The 18,766-nt window shown below is 38.8% G+C and overlaps 1 protein-coding gene and 1 long non-coding RNA gene across 2 annotated transcripts; one reads left to right on the forward strand and one right to left on the reverse strand.

Annotated features, from left to right (window-relative positions):
* Positions 1–4,369: 4,369 nt before the first annotated feature.
* Positions 4,370–5,583, reverse strand: LOC100893942. The gene is made up of 2 exons (XR_004064363.1): positions 5,339–5,583; positions 4,370–4,450 (listed from the first exon to the last, which is right to left on the reverse strand). It is a non-coding gene; the product is annotated as an uncharacterized LOC100893942 (long non-coding RNA).
* Positions 5,584–10,635: 5,052 nt separating this feature from the next.
* LOC115924706 (solute carrier family 15 member 4-like) lies at positions 10,636–18,114 on the forward strand. The gene is made up of 5 exons (XM_030987465.1): positions 10,636–11,052; positions 13,980–14,166; positions 15,159–15,359; positions 16,842–16,973; positions 17,837–18,114. Exons 1-5 carry the CDS (start codon positions 10,936–10,938, stop codon positions 18,112–18,114), a joined length of 915 nt encoding a protein of 304 aa, XP_030843325.1. The 5' UTR covers positions 10,636–10,935.
* The last annotated feature ends 652 nt before the right edge of the window (positions 18,115–18,766 follow it).

Here is an 18,766-nt window from a genome sequence, read left to right on the forward strand (position 1 = left end):
ACCGACATTTATCTTACATTTCACATTCTCATCCAGTAAATGGTTCTTTGCACACTGTATACATGTAGATGGGCATTCAGTTCATCAAAACATAACAAAACAAACAGAAAATATGCTCTAAAATCTGTTTATTTCACTTATTAAACATGGTACAAATCATACTTAAAGGTATAGACCAGTTCTAAGCATGCGATTGCATTGTAAAAGAAACGTTGTGGAATCGATCAGAAAAGGTTGATCATCTAGCATATATATATTGGTGTGTACTGCAAGGTTCTGAAATCATCAACATGATAAGAAATTTGGCCCAGTCTTGGTAAAGTTACAAGCACTGTACACAGAAAGATGTATATGGGACTACCCTATATCTATTCAGTCCGGATAGATATAACGATTTACCAAATATATCAATTAGTAGGCGGTTTCCCGTAATTAGTAATAAGAGCTTCCATTTCAATTTGAGAGGGGGGGGGGGGGTTCCAAAACTGGTCTTTACCTTTTTAGTGTTTTTATACAAACTTCATCTGACAGGAAGAATGAAAAAAGGGATATCAAATTTTGTCACCATTTGTTTAGTCAAAAATGTATAACTCCTGACAAAGTCAATGTCTGTGAACCAAACATGAATATAATGAAATCCCATTATTTAAAGGGGAAGTCCACCCCGAAATTAAGTTAGTTTTAATAGGAGTAGAAAAATGAGAGAAACAAGTCAGTGAAAGTTTGAGCAAATTCCGATTAAAAATAAGGAAGTTAGGATTTTTGAAGTTGTGATCAATCAAACACAAATTGGCAACTCTATGACGTATCATGCGAGCTCAACTTCCATTTGCTCAGTACTAAAAAAATATAAAATTTTCATTTTCCCTCAAGAAAAATTTCAACCATACATGCACCCTAAATATAATAATTGCAAATGTTTCTATACTCCCCCTGCAAGGAACAAATATATATTCCGTCATCAATAACGAAGAAAACGTGATTTTATGGAATATTATGCACAAAGCAAATGAAGGAGAGCTTGTATAATAAGTCACAGAGTTGCCAATTTGTATTTGATTGATCACAACTTCAATAATTCATAACTTTCTTATTTTCATTCAGAATTTGCTCAAACTTTCACTCACCTGATTTTCTTATTATTCTGCCTCTGTCGAAACAAACTTATTTTGGGGGTGGACTTTCCCTTTAAAGATCCAACAGACATGAAGTACCGTAATACATTAGGTAATTCTTTACACTTCACAAGTCTCTGCATGTGCTTTGATATCAAATTTTTTAGCCAGTGAATACTGTGTAAATTTAAATTAACTTTGTTATATTTCTTCCTCCAGGAAAGTCCTCGTTCAGACTTGAAGATCACACATAATTGCACAACTTAAAGAATGATCTCAAAAACAATATATATATATACTGTATAATGAGCAAGAGTTCATTACTGTAGTATTGAAAGTTTGCAATACAAATACCAGTACAATCACATCTCTTGCTATTTTTCATCAGAATCACAGTGGTTTGCAAAAAATTCCTTTTTGCACACAAATATGTACACATATTAAAGCCCCACTGCACTACTTATAGCTATATGTACTTGCGCCCTCTATACCGGTATAGCAAATAATTCCTAATTGGTGACCATTGGTCGGCCATGATCCTCTTTTTCTTACAATACTGTTAATTGAGAGCTGTTTTGACGAGATAACCACCGGTCAGTGACCATGCAGGGAGGTCTAATCCCTCCTTGCCAAACTAGTGTAGTGGGGCTTTAATATGAAACACTTGGAGCTTCTTTGTAACATGTAAATAATTTTATCAGAACTGTTGAGGAGAAATAAATGTGATTATGTTCACACAGAACAAGTACCGGTACCTTACTGTGATCAATGTCCATACATAATGTGTTTGAAGTAAAACAGACAATGCAAGAATGCAGAACCGGATTGGTGACCAAACAATTTGCAAATGTCCTGGTACCATTTACATACCTGCCAACCCTGAAAGCCATTAAATACATGTACAGTAGGAACAACTAATCGATTTTTCAGAAATAGCAACATTATCAAATTGCTTATACATTAGGTTCAATTAATAGATAAAGACATAAATAATTTTTGAAAAAAAGGAGGACAAGAGTGAAATGCCCTTTTCTTTTCACCAAAATAGGAACATTTGTATTAAGTACTGTAGGAAAAGTTGGCAGGCATGCATTAAGTGTAGACTGTTCAACAGTTCTCCATCTTAGTGGTGATGGACTTTTAAAATGGGTGAAATAAATTGTTAAAGGGAGTGTAGCCTGATGAGACTATATGTCTTTCCCGTAGCCTGTCTCGGGCCAATGGGGTATAATACGACTATAGACGATATGACCGGAGCAGTCATGTGCGTGCAACACACGCAAAACCAAAACGTGAGGAGAACTTCGGTCTGTTTCGCAAAAGCTGACCATGTAGAGATTAAGTCGCTGACTACCATTAATTAAGTCCATTCGTTACGTGCAGTTATCCAAAAGGAGACGTAGATGGCGATAACCAGTATTTGCCAAGCCACACCCACTCCCTTTAATGATTTTATCCATACATGTACATGTACATGTAACTGCTTCATTCAATTTTCTGAAAACATGGATGACCATTAATTCTTGAGTGCAATCCTAAAACGACACAGTACTGGAAAATCCAACAAAATAATAAAAACAGAAAAGCAAAACTAATTCAGAACCTAAATTAGGGTAAAATTTCAAATCCCACTGAAGGAATGAGGTCCCTAGTAGCAACACTACTAGGTTGTAATCCAGCTGGAAGAGAAGAATCCTCTCGGTTCATTTCTCTGGTTGCAAGCCCTGTGTTATGTTCATGTGGGTTGTTTGGGCGTTTGTTTTCATCCATTCCATTGGACGAACTGTAGATTACATCTTGACAGACGTTTAGAATTTGTTGTCGTAGTTTTGGATCTGCTACCTCTACATGTTTTCTTATCTCCGGTTCACTGGATGCACCCACCACCCATGAGACAAAGTTGTACAACTGAGGTGGTACGATGCCCATGGCTGCATTTTCATTCAAATTTTCGGCAGAAGGAGGCCCGGGAAGAGATTTGGTTGTGTCCTCGATTGAAGCCCTCAATGATTGTGCTGAGCCATACATGTCTTTCAAAGAAATGTTACTTTGTCTGTGCTGAGATCCATTGGTTTCTTCTGATGATGATTCCTCAGCAGCTGACGGTGAAGGAAGGAGCGTTTCTCGCATGACAGTTCTCTGTTCTATCAGCTCTTGTGTTGGAATATCGACTACATAGACTATTTCACCTTGATTGGGTTGAGAAGGCTTCGCGAAACAGAGCTGTGGGAAAGCACTACGGAGACGAGGCTTCAAGTTGCTCGGCCTGTAACCTTGAATATCAACACCGTCTGTTTTTCTCACTTCTTTTACAAACATTGATGTTAGTTCAGTTAGCCTCATGATTTCTTTCATATGGATAATTCTTTCCTTTACAATTTCACAAAAGTTTTTGAACGACTGAGTGTAAAACCCTTCACCCTTCTCAGTGGGTTTCCGAGTAAGAAAGTAAGTATATGAACTGTAACAAGACGGATGGTACTCTACTGCAACACAATCCCTACCCTTTATCTCTCTAAGCAGATCGATATTGTCATTTTCTTCGGCTGCTTTGATTAGGCGATCTGCAGCAATAGCTGTGCAAGCTGTTAACTGCTCCAACTTCCTCTTTCTCGATGTTTTACATTTTATGAACTTACACTGTTTGCAAAGTACACATACAGGCGGTAACATTTCCTTTGATTGTGCAGAAGGGAGGCCCTGGGCTTCTGATGACAGACACTGAGCAGCTGAGTTTGATGCTTGTGGGTCTCCATCTCCAGTTTTGTTTCCTAAAACAACAAACACAAGACATAGCTAAATGTAATTCGAAAGTTTAAATGTATGGTATGAAGCAGTAGATTGCAATAATTATCTTCCATTGACTATTAATAAGTTGTGATCTGTAGAACAGGTAAATAAGCGATAAAAGTAAAATACAACAAAATAGATGTAAAAAGATGTCTTTAAATCTTTAATAATATTCAAAGTTAATGATATGATAGCTTGTTAGTTAACCAGTTTCCCAAAAATTTCTCATACTTGATTCTGAATCCAATACCAAAATGGAGATTTAAATCTTTTGTTCTTACTTTAAAACATGAGAAAAGGTGAACACTGTAGTTTGCTTGCTGAATTTTTCTGATTCCAGCCAAGCATACATGTATCTTTTAACTATATTCAATGTCAGTGTTTACATGCATTCTTCAATTCAAATCTGATCCCCCCCCCCCCCTCCTCTCTCTCTCTCTCTCTCTCTCTCATTCTGATCAATACCTGCTTCTTTGTCTCTCAACTCCTTAGCTGCAGCAGCTCTCCTGACCTTTGATGCATCAGTATACTGGCAGTAGCATGAGCTTGAGGAGGAAAAGAAAAGAAAAAGAACATACTTTTACAATACACACCAATGGCATACTGATGGGAGGGGGGCAGTTGACCACCAGATATAATTAAAATGTGGTTAATTTCTAATGCGATACCAGCAATTTACAAATGTTGCTAAAATGACATTATTTTCCTCTTTTTTTCTTCTCACTTTTGCCCATTAGATCTATGTGAAAAATTGGAGTAAAACAGCTGAAAATAATTTTTTAAAATTCTCCAACCAATGTGATGTTATTGTTAACTTAAAGGGATCCGGGTAACTTTGTCTTCGATCCTTTTTAGAAATAATCCTTGATTTAGCTCATGCTGCAATGATAATTATAAACCTTTAGGTCAGTCAGGAACTCCATGACTTTTACAAGCCGATCGCCTGATTATCAAGATATTAATGATTGGAATTACAAATTTTGAAAACCTTTCGCCGAATGGTTTTCATATTACTAGTCTATTGGGAAAAACAAGTAGATCTAGACTAAAAGTAAAAACCGGTCACTCAAAGATTTTTACTTTTTTGAGGCACTTCTTGATCATTTTGAAGCGCGATATTTTTAGGGCTTCAATATCACACCATATTACGGACACTGGTAAAATGTAGGACCGTGTATCTCAGATTTAACATTGTTAAAAAAAGATCCCTTAAACTGGAGCTGGAGGTAGCTCCGGGAAGCTCCAACACCTGGAGCTTCCCGGAGTTAGAGCTGGAGGGAAATTTTAACACTACAGTCCAGAGTACAGTTTATATCCGTACCAAAGTCAAAGAGGTACAGTAATCACTAAATTCTCTCTACGCTCAAGCGCCCATATCACGAGTTCTACGGCAACTGTACGAGTGTAAACATTATCAAATCTCAATTTCTCACCGATGATACACGGCCTGTGGCAGTGGGAGTTCGGCGAGCAGCTCTGCCAGCGCCAGCTGATCCACAGTGGCACTGGCAGGTAGATCGATGTTTTGTACGAACTTCCGAGCTATTTCACCTTGCCAGCAGTCGTATTTCCACCATTGTGCAGTGAACTTCAAAAAAGTTGACCAACTTTGCTTGGTAAAAGATGAAGTTTTCTCGTACAACTTAGTGTAGCGTATGAAACACGATGATTTTTCACCTTTTGGATTGTCATTTTCACACCAATCGGGATCGGTGGACGACGCCATGTTTGCATGCTCTGGACTACTCGATCTCTCATTGGTCAATTCACGCCAACCTCTTTTTAAAGTTTTTTTTCTTTGAGCTAATTGTCAAAATTATGCGATATGTTTTGCAGATTTTTTCTAAAAAGTGCAATCCTTACACCGGGGAACACGCCACCATAACTCAAAATCGTTTCTTGTGTCTGGACCAATGGCGTATAGGCCATGCCCCCAGGGGCCCTAGCTATTCAGCCCCTAAAAAAATAAAAATAAACATGCAGTACCTCATGCTTTTTGTAGGAATTGTATACCCCCCCCCCCCCCGGTACTCAAACGTTGTTGATTTATGAAATATCATAATTTTCCGGGATTTTTCCTCACTTCTTAGTAAACTATACTTTTAAATGCATATGTTGGAAAATGACAAATTCCCAAATTTACAGTCAGGCAAGAAAAATGCTTATTTAGAGGCCTACATGTTTCTGGACCCCACTCCAATGAGTGTCATGTCAGTGTCACAAATAAGCAGGCGCGTAGCCAGGGGGCGGTGGGGGAGGGGGTTCCCCCCCCCCCCCCCCAAAAAAAAAAAAAAAACGCCGGGATCGGTACTTTGAGTCGTCTTCTTTCTCTAATAATTTAATAAAACTTCAAGTCTCGTGCTTCGTTTTCGAAATTGTCACACAGCTGACAGCCACAAATGACGCTTTCTTTTAAATAATTTTGTTGGTACTTTCTTTCACAAAATCCTATTCATTGTATGTCCAGTGGCGGATCTAGGGGAAACCATGGATAAATGGGATAAATTGGATATATGCAAATTATGGTTAGACGCTATTGGGAAGGAAGGTCAGCTTGCTACAACTTCTGTAAACTATTTAATCTTCACAAAGATATCCCACAGACTAACATATTATAGCACCAGACGGGAAAAATACACCCTGACATAATGACTTAGAAAAATAAAGAAAGAAGAAGAGGATTATATATCAGGGGCGGATCTACGGGGGGTTAGGGGGTTTAACCCCCCCCCCCCCCTCCCTCTTTGGCTGCCAAGTGTTTAATGTGATGTACATAGAAAAACACCCCTCTCCCCCCCCCCCCCCAAAAAAAAAAAAAAAAAAAAAAAAAAAAAAAAAATCGCCTCGCCGCTACGCGGCTCGTGGACGATGCTCCGCATGATAGTAGATGCCAGGAAAACATCACTTACGGGAGTTTGATTTAGAGTCGTCTTGTTAAAACTACTGACTTTGTTCTGACCATTTAACGAAACGCAATGATAAATATACTTTGAAATGGGACTCACGTACAAAGACACAGTTATATCATTCTTACCACAGAGTGCGGAATTGTAATTTCTTTCCGTCATTTGAAAAGGCATGCCCAGACAGCTAAGCCTGTCCCTCGATCAAGGAGGAAAAAAAAATACAGTGACATCTGTGAGGTTGTAGACTTTATCCAATATCAGGTTGAGGGTTCGGGTCGTCTGCATGGCTACCGATTGATGTTTGAAGGAAGACAGGAGCGGATCTCGCTTTTTGCCAAGGGGGGGGGGGGGGTTGACCCAGTGGCGGATGCAGGATTTTCCAAAAATCGCGCCGTTTTACTGTGTTTTTTTTTCTTTCTCTCCCCCCCCCCTTTTTTTCACTTGGCCGCCCAAGAGGGGGGGAGTGGGGGTTAAACCGCCGAACCCCCCCCCCCCCTAGATCCGCCCCTGGAAGATGTAAGAATAATCCTTGGAGTTATCGACCCAGAAGGGACTCAACTGAGAGGAGAAGGCTAGGAGAAAACTGAGGCGACGTCAGTATTCATCCAACGGCTAAACTTGTTGTGGCATCTGAACAGCAACGAAAAACTGAAATCATTTGGAGTATGCATTAAATGGCTGCACCGTTGGGTTTTCCAGGAAAATAATGTGGATGAACGCCTAATACACTTTGTATACAAAATGAATAACTGTATATATTATTATGTGAACTCATTTTGTTTTAAGTGAATGAATAAGATTGTGTTTTCCGTTTTTCCTCCAGGAAACTGTATCCTACCTGTGATCACCTTCGATTGGTCAATCTTCGGCCCTTCTGTTGTAATACCAATCATTGCTCGGCGTGTTCTGTTTTACATGTCCCGAATCCTCATAGGGTTAGGCGTCGCTGGCATCACCGTAACGGCTCCTCCCTTCGCGGCAAGGCAGATTGAGAAATATGGAACTGCGTCCGTCCAAAGTTGCTTCCATTAGTAAGTGTGGACATGCTTGAAACGTTTGAAATTTGATTTAAAAAAAGTTAAAGCCAAGGGTTGTTCAAAAGAAAACGTGAACATTTTGATCTCTTGGACCCGTCTGATGAAAAGTCGCGACTGATTCGTATCTCACAGTTGCGATTAATTTTAATCAAACGCAACTCTTTATAATACAAAGCCCTGGTGGGAGAATTTTGGTATAAATCGGAAAACTGAGGTCCGATGGGCTTTTTTAATGATCAAAATAAATAGAACTAATAGATCTTTTTGAAAATCGCATGCACTTAGCACAGGAATACAGGTCTACACACACATTTTTACAAAAAATTATGCTGCATGAAAGATTGGTCCAAACTTTTCAATTATTTCTCGTCATATTTCGAGCATCCGAAGAGCATTTTTTCAGGGGACATTACTATGATTTTCTTCCAAACTAACATAAAAACGTGAGAAAGTTCACCAATTACTTTTCATCCGAATATAAGAACTAAAGTTTTCAAATAGTCATGAGGTCATAATTTTCACCGTGGCGCCATCACACGTATATGCACCCGTAAAACAAAGCTTAGCAATTGATCATACGATTATTTATTTATTTATTTATTTATTTATTTATCTATTTATCTATTTATCTATTTACTTATTTATTTATTTATTTATTTACATGTTTTTTTAAATATATATATATATATATATATATATATATATATGTATATATATATATATACATTTTTTGTTTGTTTTTTTGTTTGCGGGGGGGGGGGGGATTAATTGAACTGATCATTGTGTGCAATTGATCGCTCAATAATTGCTCAGATTTGTGTAACGGGTCCAAACTTATCGTTTATTCGGTATTTCATGACTTCTAAAATGCACTAACTTTAGCAGAATCAGCTCAACATTTCAAAATGCTGAACATGTCAATAATTCATCATCGTCTTGTCTCCTTTAATTCCTAGCATTTACACGGCCGTGCAGTTTGCCCCTCTACTCGCTCTCACAGGTGTTTCCTTCATTCAGCTCGATGTATCCTTCTTCGTTGGATACTTGGTGACTTTAGTTGTCAACATCGTCACCATGCTGTTCTTCAAGTATGCCAGGAGCGTGTTTCAACAGACTAGCCCTGACAGTTAGTGATTTGATTTGATTTTATTTTATTTTATTCAGACAATATAAAAATATATACATGTCTTGGGTTACAAAACAAGGTTTAGAAAAACCCATACAAGTTTGCATCCCAGATATGGACAGTAAAATGGCATACATAATTACACAGTAAATACTAATACATAAAATATCGAAGTATGACATAGGTTATAGTTCAATATAAATACAACAACAGAAATACAAGTTAGAAATTGCAAGACACTTCTATTTTAAAATCTAGATTGAGATGTTTTACCAGAGCCGATTTAAAGGTATTTAGCGATTGACTGTTTACTACTGTTTGTGGGAGTTGATTCCATTCATTAATTGTTTGGGGATAAAAGGATTTCATATAATAGTCTGTTCTGGCATATGGAACGTGCATCTTAAAAGTATTATCATTTCTTCCTATTCTGTTCGCTCGTGTGCACCTATTTACTTCTCCTACATTAATCAAGTTATTTACAATCTTATAGTAAAAAACAAGTCTATGGTACTTTCGTCTATTTTCTAATAAATTCATTTTGACATTTTGTAATAACACGTTATAACTCGTAGACCAATCCTTACACATCATCCTTACGTAACGTTTTTGAATACGTTCAATCCTCTCTTTGTGTGTGTTTCTATAGGGATCCCATGCTGTACAACAATATTCTAAACGTGAGCGAATTAGTGATTCAAAAAGACTTTTTAAAATAGACTTTGGACAATTAACAAAATTCCGTCTTATAATTCCCATGATCCTGTTACATTTTGTATATAACTCAGTGCAATGGTCGTTCCAGTTTAAAGAATCATTTATTACAAGACCTAAGTATTTTTCAGACTTTACATTTGTTAACTCCTGTCCATTGAGAGAATAATTATATGTTATATCGTGAAGCTTTCGAGACATTTTCATAGTTTTACACTTTGATACATTAAAGTCGAGCATCCATGTTTCAGACCATTTACTTAAAACTTCTAAATCATTTTGTAATATCTTGCAATCATCTACATTGAAAATTGGAAGGATTTTTACTTTCCTTTTCAAAAATGAACTGAACAATCCATGTTTCTTCATTGCTTCTCACCCATAAACTTATTTGTATCGCGTGTAAAGACAAGTTTGATCTTTTAGAACGTCAAGGTTTCTATGTATACGACTATTTTTTTTTTTTGTATTATTATTTTTATTTTTTTGTAATTATTATTATTATTATTATTATTTATTTTTTTTTTGTATTATTATTATTATTATTTTTTTTTTTTTTTTTTTTTTTGGGGGGGGGGGGCAAGTAGTGACCTAGTAATCTATTAGTAGTATCCTTAATTACCATACCATTGTCTTTATATAGTAGCCAGAGATTAGATGATTGTTTCTTTGTCAATATGCACCTATAGAATATAATTTAGTTTAGAACCGAGGACCTGCAGCTCCAATACCAATTTGTATGCATACGGTTATATAATATATATAATGTAATAATATGGTATAGCTACCATGGCTGTGATCTAGCAGAACCTTCTTAACTGTATGTGGGTAGGCCTTATTCCCCCTCTATCTCTCTCTGTATAATTTTCACCTCGTAGATTTACACAGAATTTCTCTCTTTTTCATTATCAGAGGGCAAAGCAACTGCTTTGGTCTTGACAGCAGCAGGTAATGCCATAACGAGCAAAGTTACTGCGACACTAGCAACGGTCTCCTCTTGTTGCCATTGCAACTGTTGTCCCAACCTCTGCTCTTCCTTACAAAAGATCGATGGAGAAAGTGTAGAGCTCCTTAGTGAGAGCGCCCTCAAGTCCACCTCGACAACTGTAGATGTTGCGGACGTGGATGATCCGTCGACCCTGTCATCAACGGCCAATCCCACAGGAAGCGCCTCGGTAGACAAATCCACGTCCATTTGTCCAGCTCCGACTGCAGTTACATATGGTACCCTTGACCTGGACACAACCATGACAGCGGAGAGCACACAAGGAGCTCTCCCCGAAACGGCCCGCCATGCTCTGTGGGTCTGCTACGCAATAATTCTACTCTCCTGTGAATTTCCATACAGTATCGTGCGATACCAGGTTAGTAATTGGACCCGAACCAAAGTAATCTACTTCACAAGCTCGTTAGTTGGTGTCGCATTCTTCTGATCTTCACTCGTTGACAACTGAATTCTCTGATCCAAGGTTGCGTTTATCGACCAAATTTTTGGCTAGAATCAGGTTTCTCAAACGTCTTTCAGGCAAATTTAGAAGGTGATAAACGCAAAGCCTTTTTTAAAAGTCTTTAGATATGGGCATATCTAAAGACGCAAAAAGGTGTGTTTTGAATGTGACATACAGTTTTGAACTCCACATACAAATCGGACAACCCAGGTCGTGTACAAGCATGTGTGTGTAGTTGACCTCCGAGAAACTGTCTGGTTCCCGGGTCAAAACAGCTGCGCAGAAACAAGGCCTTTATTTTGAATCGTGAAGAGACGATAAACGCGACATCCCGCAAATCACTTTCGTATAGTGGGTTCGACAGTGGGGTATGATACGATATGTACATATCTAGTGGCAAGACCCAATAAACGTGCCCCAAGTAGCTTTAATTAAGGAACATCAGGTTCCCGTAGGCAATTTATTACTTATACTTTAAAATCAGTGAGTGAGACAAGAGAATGTTAACGGATGTCTTCTGCAAAAAAAAAGCACAATGTGAGTAAATATGCATTCCATTAATCAGCCGCGTTGTTCTTTATAGAACTCTACAGAACATTATGGCGGTCAAGTCCTTGTCATTATGTACTGATCCGACTTTTGCTCGGGTATTATTGCGTCAAAGATTTTATTACTAGGTTTTGCTTACGATTGGTGTTTAGCCTATAGCTTAGGTTCGGATTTAGTGTATTATGGCGAACTGGTATAAATAGGGGCGTAAATTCCGGGGGAGTGGGTGGGGGCTGCATCCCCCCCCCCCCCCCTGGCTTGAAGTAGGGGGGATGGCCTGTACAAACATCCCCCCTGATATTACAACAAAAAGAGAGAAAAAAGGAAGAAGAAGAAGAAGAAAAAAATGTGATTGTTACAATTTCAGCATAATGCATGAGAAATGAGTTATTTTTTCATGTATGTATAACTGTATAGCCTACACGTATACAGTATGTCACTATCATTAAGAATAGTTGCGCGACGTGCGCGAACAAGCACTTCATAAACTTCAGAATAATAAGAATCCCACTATAATTATATACAAAATGCATTGGGCGGCGCAGTCTTCCGCATATTGCACCGCATGCATGCTCCGCTCTCTCGCGCTAGCAATGCAGAACAATTTTTCCCGCCCACGCGATCTAGGGGAGGTAGGGGGCCAATAGGTTACCGTGACGACTGCAGGTCGTCACGGTAACCGGTAAGACCGTTTCAGGACCGTTTCAGGAACGGTCTAAAGTTCGCCTTCTCGTCTTCTTTCTATAATAATTAAATCAAACGTCTAAGCTTTTCGCGCTTCGCGCGGGAAGGGGAAACTGAATTCAGACGAGAATTAAGAGTCGAGAACAGTACACCCAATCGTCTGCTTTCTCTAATAACTTAAGGAAACGTCAAGGCTTCCGCGCTTCGCGCGAGAGGGGGGAACTGAATTCAGATAAATAGGGCTTATTAAGAGTCGAAAACGGTACAACGTATCGTCTGCTTTCTCTAATAATTTAATAAAACGTCAAAACTTCCGCGCTTTGCGCGGGAGGGATAAACCGAATTCAGACAAAGATTAAGAGTCGAACACGGTTCAACGAATTGTCTACTTTCTCTAATAATATAATGAAACGCCAAACTTTCGCGCGGGAGGGGGGGGGGTCGGGGGGGGGCAAACTGAATTCAGACAAGGATTAACAGTCGAGAATGGTACAGCAAATCGTATTCTTTTCCTAATAATTTAAGGAAACGTCTTAGCTTCCGCGCTTCGCGGGGTAGGCTTATCACCCACAACACCCTAATAAGCGCGCTACGCGCGCTCTTTGAGTGATTCGCCTGTTCACTACCGCCCCTCCCTAAAATGGGATCCTAGCTCCGCGCCTGCATTAAAATATATAGCTATGATGCTGACTAAGTTGACGAAATAATTCGTATATTTATGTCGTCGAGGAAAATGACCATTTGCGCATACGCAAGTACTGTAGATAGTCCGTAGGACAAACAATTTAGCCTTCGGCCCCGGGTATATAGGGTTAAATTTGTAAATATTGGGACATTTAATTTTGTCGGTAATTGGGGGCTAGTTTTGTCGGTAATCGTTGGCCTCTACAGCCCCCCCCCCCCCACTAAAAAAGGTCTAGCGACGCCCCTTACCATTATACATCATTTTCTAAGTGATGGGACTCAAAATAAAGAGTTCATATCTTCCTGACGAAATACTCAATCTTTATGTTACTTCTTGAAAGTGTGTCGTCTTATTTCGGAGTTCATTATAATAAAACACTACAGTTTGCAGCTGTCACTATTTCGAAATATATGTCCCATTCTTTTACTTTATGGTTGTCAAATTTGGCATGTGCGTGCATGTATGTATGCATGTATAAATTGATGTACATGTGTTTGGGTATGTGTGTGTTTGTTGTGGGTGTGTGTGTGTGTGTGTGTGTTGTGTGTTTGTGCGTGCGCGATCGCGCGCGCTTGCGTAAATTAGTGTGGGCGTGTGCTCGTGCTAGTATGTGATGGCTATCACCGATCATTCCCCCCCCCCCCCCACTCCTCGGTACGGATTTACGCCCCTGGGTATAAAGGTAGTGCAGATTTGAAGTTAGACAATAATATTGATCCGAGTTACAACCTGACTTTACGGAGCGCTTGCCACCCGAGCATGTCTCATACATTAGGTAGAGGGGCGGAGCGATCGGAAAATTCCCTTTATTTGTTTTACTTCATGGGACTATAAGAAAACGATATTTTACTCTCAGTCGCCATACTAGTTTTAACCTTATTATCATATATTCAATACCATTCTAACCATTTCCATTTGTCACTAGGTTACCTCATCCTTCGTAAGTCAGGCGGAGCGCATGAAGCCGACCATTCTGGGCCAAGCTGTCAGTCCATCCCTCCTAGCGCGATATCTCCCCTTGCTAGGGATCGCGTTCGCTCCTCTCGTTAACACTTACATCTATCCATACGTTAGTAAACGATTCATCACAATGACGACGCTCAATCGAATCAGTAAGTACATCTTGATTGCGTAATGTGATTTAAATTGTGTTTTTTTTTTTTATCATTATAGATATTACACTAGTTATCGTAACTTTCTTGTTCATCTTCATATAGCCCCCCCCCCCCCATTTTCTTGTGGGGGGGGGGGGGTGCTGCCTTTTTTTGGTATTCTTTGTTTCTTTGTATTTGTATAATATTTGATATTGTATCTAATGTACATATTGTGTTGTGTATGCTTCTTGTCATTTTCAACTTTCCTGTTGTTTTAATGCTAGAAAGTAAAATAAAATAAATAATTAATTATTTCCTCGAAAGACAGATTATGTTACCACAAAAGGCTGATCACACAGAACGATTACTCTTAAGATATAACAAGATGTAAAAGGTACATCATATAGTCTGATTCCATCATTAAAGATGCTGGTTATAAAGACGACTTACTTCAATTGAAAACTTCGTTATTGCTTTATGTATCGTGAGAGAAAAATGTCTAACCAGCCCTTAATGCCGACAATTGACAACATTCTTCAGAGGCTGGTAGAGTTAATTCATGATTTCATTTGGGTTTATATATCATATATTGGATTTAATTACTCCACTTTTTATAAAATGAGAAAAAGCTTCCAATAAGAACAATTATAGTGATCATCAATATTATTGCTGATAGTGGGTGTGTGACTATGTATATTATCACAAATCAAATTCATGTTTTTTTTTTTATTCATCGTTACTAATAGTTACTAACCCTCGGGTACACGAGCATCTCTATTCATCACCATCATCACCATCAGTCAAGGAAGACAGACGTTTGTGGAGGACAATCGGATTTCCCCCTTTAAAAAGACAAGTTTCCCAACAGTGAAAACGCATGAATGTTGAGCCACGAAAAGTTGACACATGTTCACTGATGTAAAAACATGTCCCGTTAACGAAGGACATTCGTTGTCCTCAAAAACACGGCTGTCTGACTGATCATCAACATATTAAATTTTTCCTTGCAGTCATCGGTATCGCCTTAGCCACCCTGTCTGTCCTGTCTGCCGCCACCGTGGAGACAGCCCGACTGACGTTCATCGACCGAGGCGATTTCTTCTTCCAGGAGATCAACAACCAAACCGTCGTCGCTTCGACCCTGTCACTCGATTTTCTCATCCCGCAGTACTTTTTCATGGGAGTGGCCGATGTCTTTATTTTCATCTCCGGTAGGTGGCAAGAGGGCGCAATTCACAATTACCGTCTTAATACATCGGAAAACAATTCACGAAATAAGGACCGGTCCCATATCACCATATAACGATAACCATAACAATACTATACAAATATTATAATTGTACATTTGAGTTTCCGATGAGATAGGTTGCTTACAAACAAGCATTAATGCTTTCTTAGCAATCAGGTAAAATAACCACCACTACTATTACTTCAGGAGCGACACTAGGTAGCGGTCGCATTTTCTTTTTCCACATGAACCTCAAGAGACCGACTTTATACTTTTGATACGGAATCAACCGTTCCACCTATCGTCAGAAATGAATATTAAGGGATAAACGAGAGCTGGAAACATAGAACATAATGGTTTGCGGTTCAGTTTCCATATGAATTTTCGATATGCAATAGCGCTAGCAAACTAGATATTGGAGAAAATGTCACTTGCGATTAGGTTTTATGTCTATCATGAGGTATAGTGTTGGGTTCAAGGGTGACGTTACGCCACCGGTTAGTAGGACCAATGTGAAGTAAAACCACCATGGATGACCGCAGGCAATATCATATCCCACTGCTGCCACTATGCTAACCAGGCTAACCGTAGTCACGGGGGGGGGAGGGGGGGCACGGGGCGGACACGGGGGGGGACACGTGCCCCACCCCATCCCCCCAAAAAAACTCTACGTTGGACTTAAATACTAAGGAGAGCCATTTGTAGCCTTAAAGGTACTATGTCCCTTTTGTAGCCAACCTCAAATGCCGTAGAACTTTGCAAGAATTATGAATATGTCATGTATGTTCTATCTGTGAAATTTAAACGTTAGCAGTGTCCTCATATTCAAATTATGCAAGGAAACCCGTTTACTTGCTAGACTTAATTGTCAGACACTATTGAGTGACTGACTGGCTTTTTTTCTTCTTTGGTAATAACATACATGAAAAGAGTTGTAAAGGGTACATGAGCATTTGTCTACATCAATAACCCATTTCTTGTGATGGCCAAGATTAAACTGATTGAATCTTTGCGCAGCATAAAACGTATGACCATTCAGTACAATTGTCTGAAAACCAAGACTATTACTTTGGGCTCTATAGCCCTAAAGTCGATTTGACAACTAATAGTCGTTATTTTCCCACTTGAAGACATTTTCGTAGAGAAGTTCTAAATTAGTATTATCTTTCAAATGCAGTTGGAATTTAACCTTTTCATTTTTTTGGCCTGCAAATGGGACATAGTGCCTTTAAAATAAAATATATTAAAAAGTGAAAATTCAAGTATTTTAGAATGTTTATAAATTCCTCATCAAGAACATGAAATCTCCATGATAATAGAAAAATGAATGATATGAATTAACATGTTATGCCTTTTAAAATAACTTTAAAAAAAATATTTTCAAGGATGCTAATGGCTTTCCATAATTTTTAAGTTCAACTTAGGATCTTTGTGAAACACCCCCTGATCTTGTCTTCTTCCAAAGGTCTGGAATTCGCTTTCACGCAGTCTCCGTGCAACATACAGTCTATTGTGACGGGAATCTTCTTGTTCTATGCGGCAACTGGGCGGATAGTTGCCATATTACTTGTACCTCTCATAAACACCATCACGGCAGGTAACTGTACATGTATTATAAGGGACTTTTAGATTTGCACAACGACGACGTGGATTGCTACGATCGACGTCCTTTTAATGCACTACCTTGAATGGACGTCACATGTATCAGTCCACGCAAGTCCCTATTATCGTCAATAACTGTATTCCTCCGTTAAAGCATCTTCTTCGTAGCAAGTGATGTGTATGTGGGCGGGTGGGTAGGTCTATGACGAGGCAGTAGGCAGCTTAAACATAAGAACTGTATACATGTCAACACTAAGGAGATTGTACGTTTAAAGGTATAGACCAGTTCCGGAAACCCCCCCCCCCCCTCTTAAAAAATATAATGGAAGCTCGTATTACCAATCATGTGAAAGAATATGTTTTGACTAATACGTGATGATACCAATTTTGTCGGGAAACCGCCTACTAATTGATTCATTTGGTAAATTATCAAACTGATCCGGCCTCGATAGATATCGCGAATACACTTCTACATTGGACATTTGGGCATATATTTCTGTTTTTTGCGAATTTTAGGTTGAAGTATTGCCATCTAAACATCTGACGGCAATATTTAAACAATATTGAATGGATATTTTGCACCCAAAACCCTTGAACCGCAATTTTACCACTACCGGTCTATATTTTCAACAGGAGACCCCATGACAGGCTAACAATAATATCATAATCATCATCACCTTCATCGTAATGATACTAATAATATCATTAATAATGATATAAATGATAATAATACATTTACAATGCCAAGATATCCACAATTAATTTTTAGTTGTATAATCTTCATTCCTTCGAGACAAAATGCTGTCTGATTCATGCTGATACAATAATAGTTTCACATAATATTGTTCTTTAATACAGCTGACCCATGGTATCCGTACGAGATCAACGATGGACATCTCAACTACTATTTCCTCGTCCTGACCGCCATAAGCCTGACCAATCTCATCATCTTCTTCATGATGGAGAAAGGTTACGAGGTCGTCGATGGATATCTATGCCTGGACGAAGACACAATTGACGGGTCGACAACGGCGGCGACGACGACGGCGACGACACCCTCTGTAACAATTTCAGCGAACACCAATATAGTTATGCCTCTCCCTCAACCTGTGTCATCTATCACGTCATCAGCATAACTTTATGAAAATCGAACTGCTCGACAACCAAAATAATGATTAAAGGAAAGCTCGTCATCTCATCACGTTCATGTATTTTTCTTTTTATAAAAGACAAACAAAAATAATTCGGTATATTATTTTTTTTTTTTTTTTTTTTGGGGGGGGATTAATATTTTGTATTGGTCGATTAAACCCGCAAGCCAGAAAGAGCAATTGTGAATGCTTACCTTACAAGCAGCTCTTGTTAGCCCAAATGTCCTCTTTGTGGCTATTTATGAAGCAATATATACATTTATTGGAGAGGGAGAACATTTCTTCAATGATACGTCAATGGCAGAGGTGTGAAAAAAATGTTTGCTTTGGGGGAAAATGTTTGCTATGTGGTGAAAATGGAAATTTTAGAAAATTCTTTTTAATAGTAGGTGGTTGTTTTCGAAGAGTTTAATTGAGGTAACTAGACGAACTTGTTATCATTTATTACGAGAGGTTGGCCAACCGAGTTCGAGTTGGGCACAATATGCCAAATACTGCTTTGTTTGGGCAAGCACAAACCATAATATAGGCTCTACGCCATAAGGTGACGTATTGAAACGAAGTTGGCAAAACTCTATGAACACAGATATGATTGATAGGTAGTCCTGCACTAACTATGCGGGAATTAGGATTTACA

The sequence above is a fragment of the Strongylocentrotus purpuratus genome, unplaced genomic scaffold, assembly GCF_000002235.5.
Source record: "Strongylocentrotus purpuratus isolate Spur 01 unplaced genomic scaffold, Spur_5.0 spur5_scaffold_16, whole genome shotgun sequence".
Taxonomy (NCBI): Eukaryota; Metazoa; Echinodermata; class Echinoidea; order Camarodonta; family Strongylocentrotidae; genus Strongylocentrotus; species Strongylocentrotus purpuratus.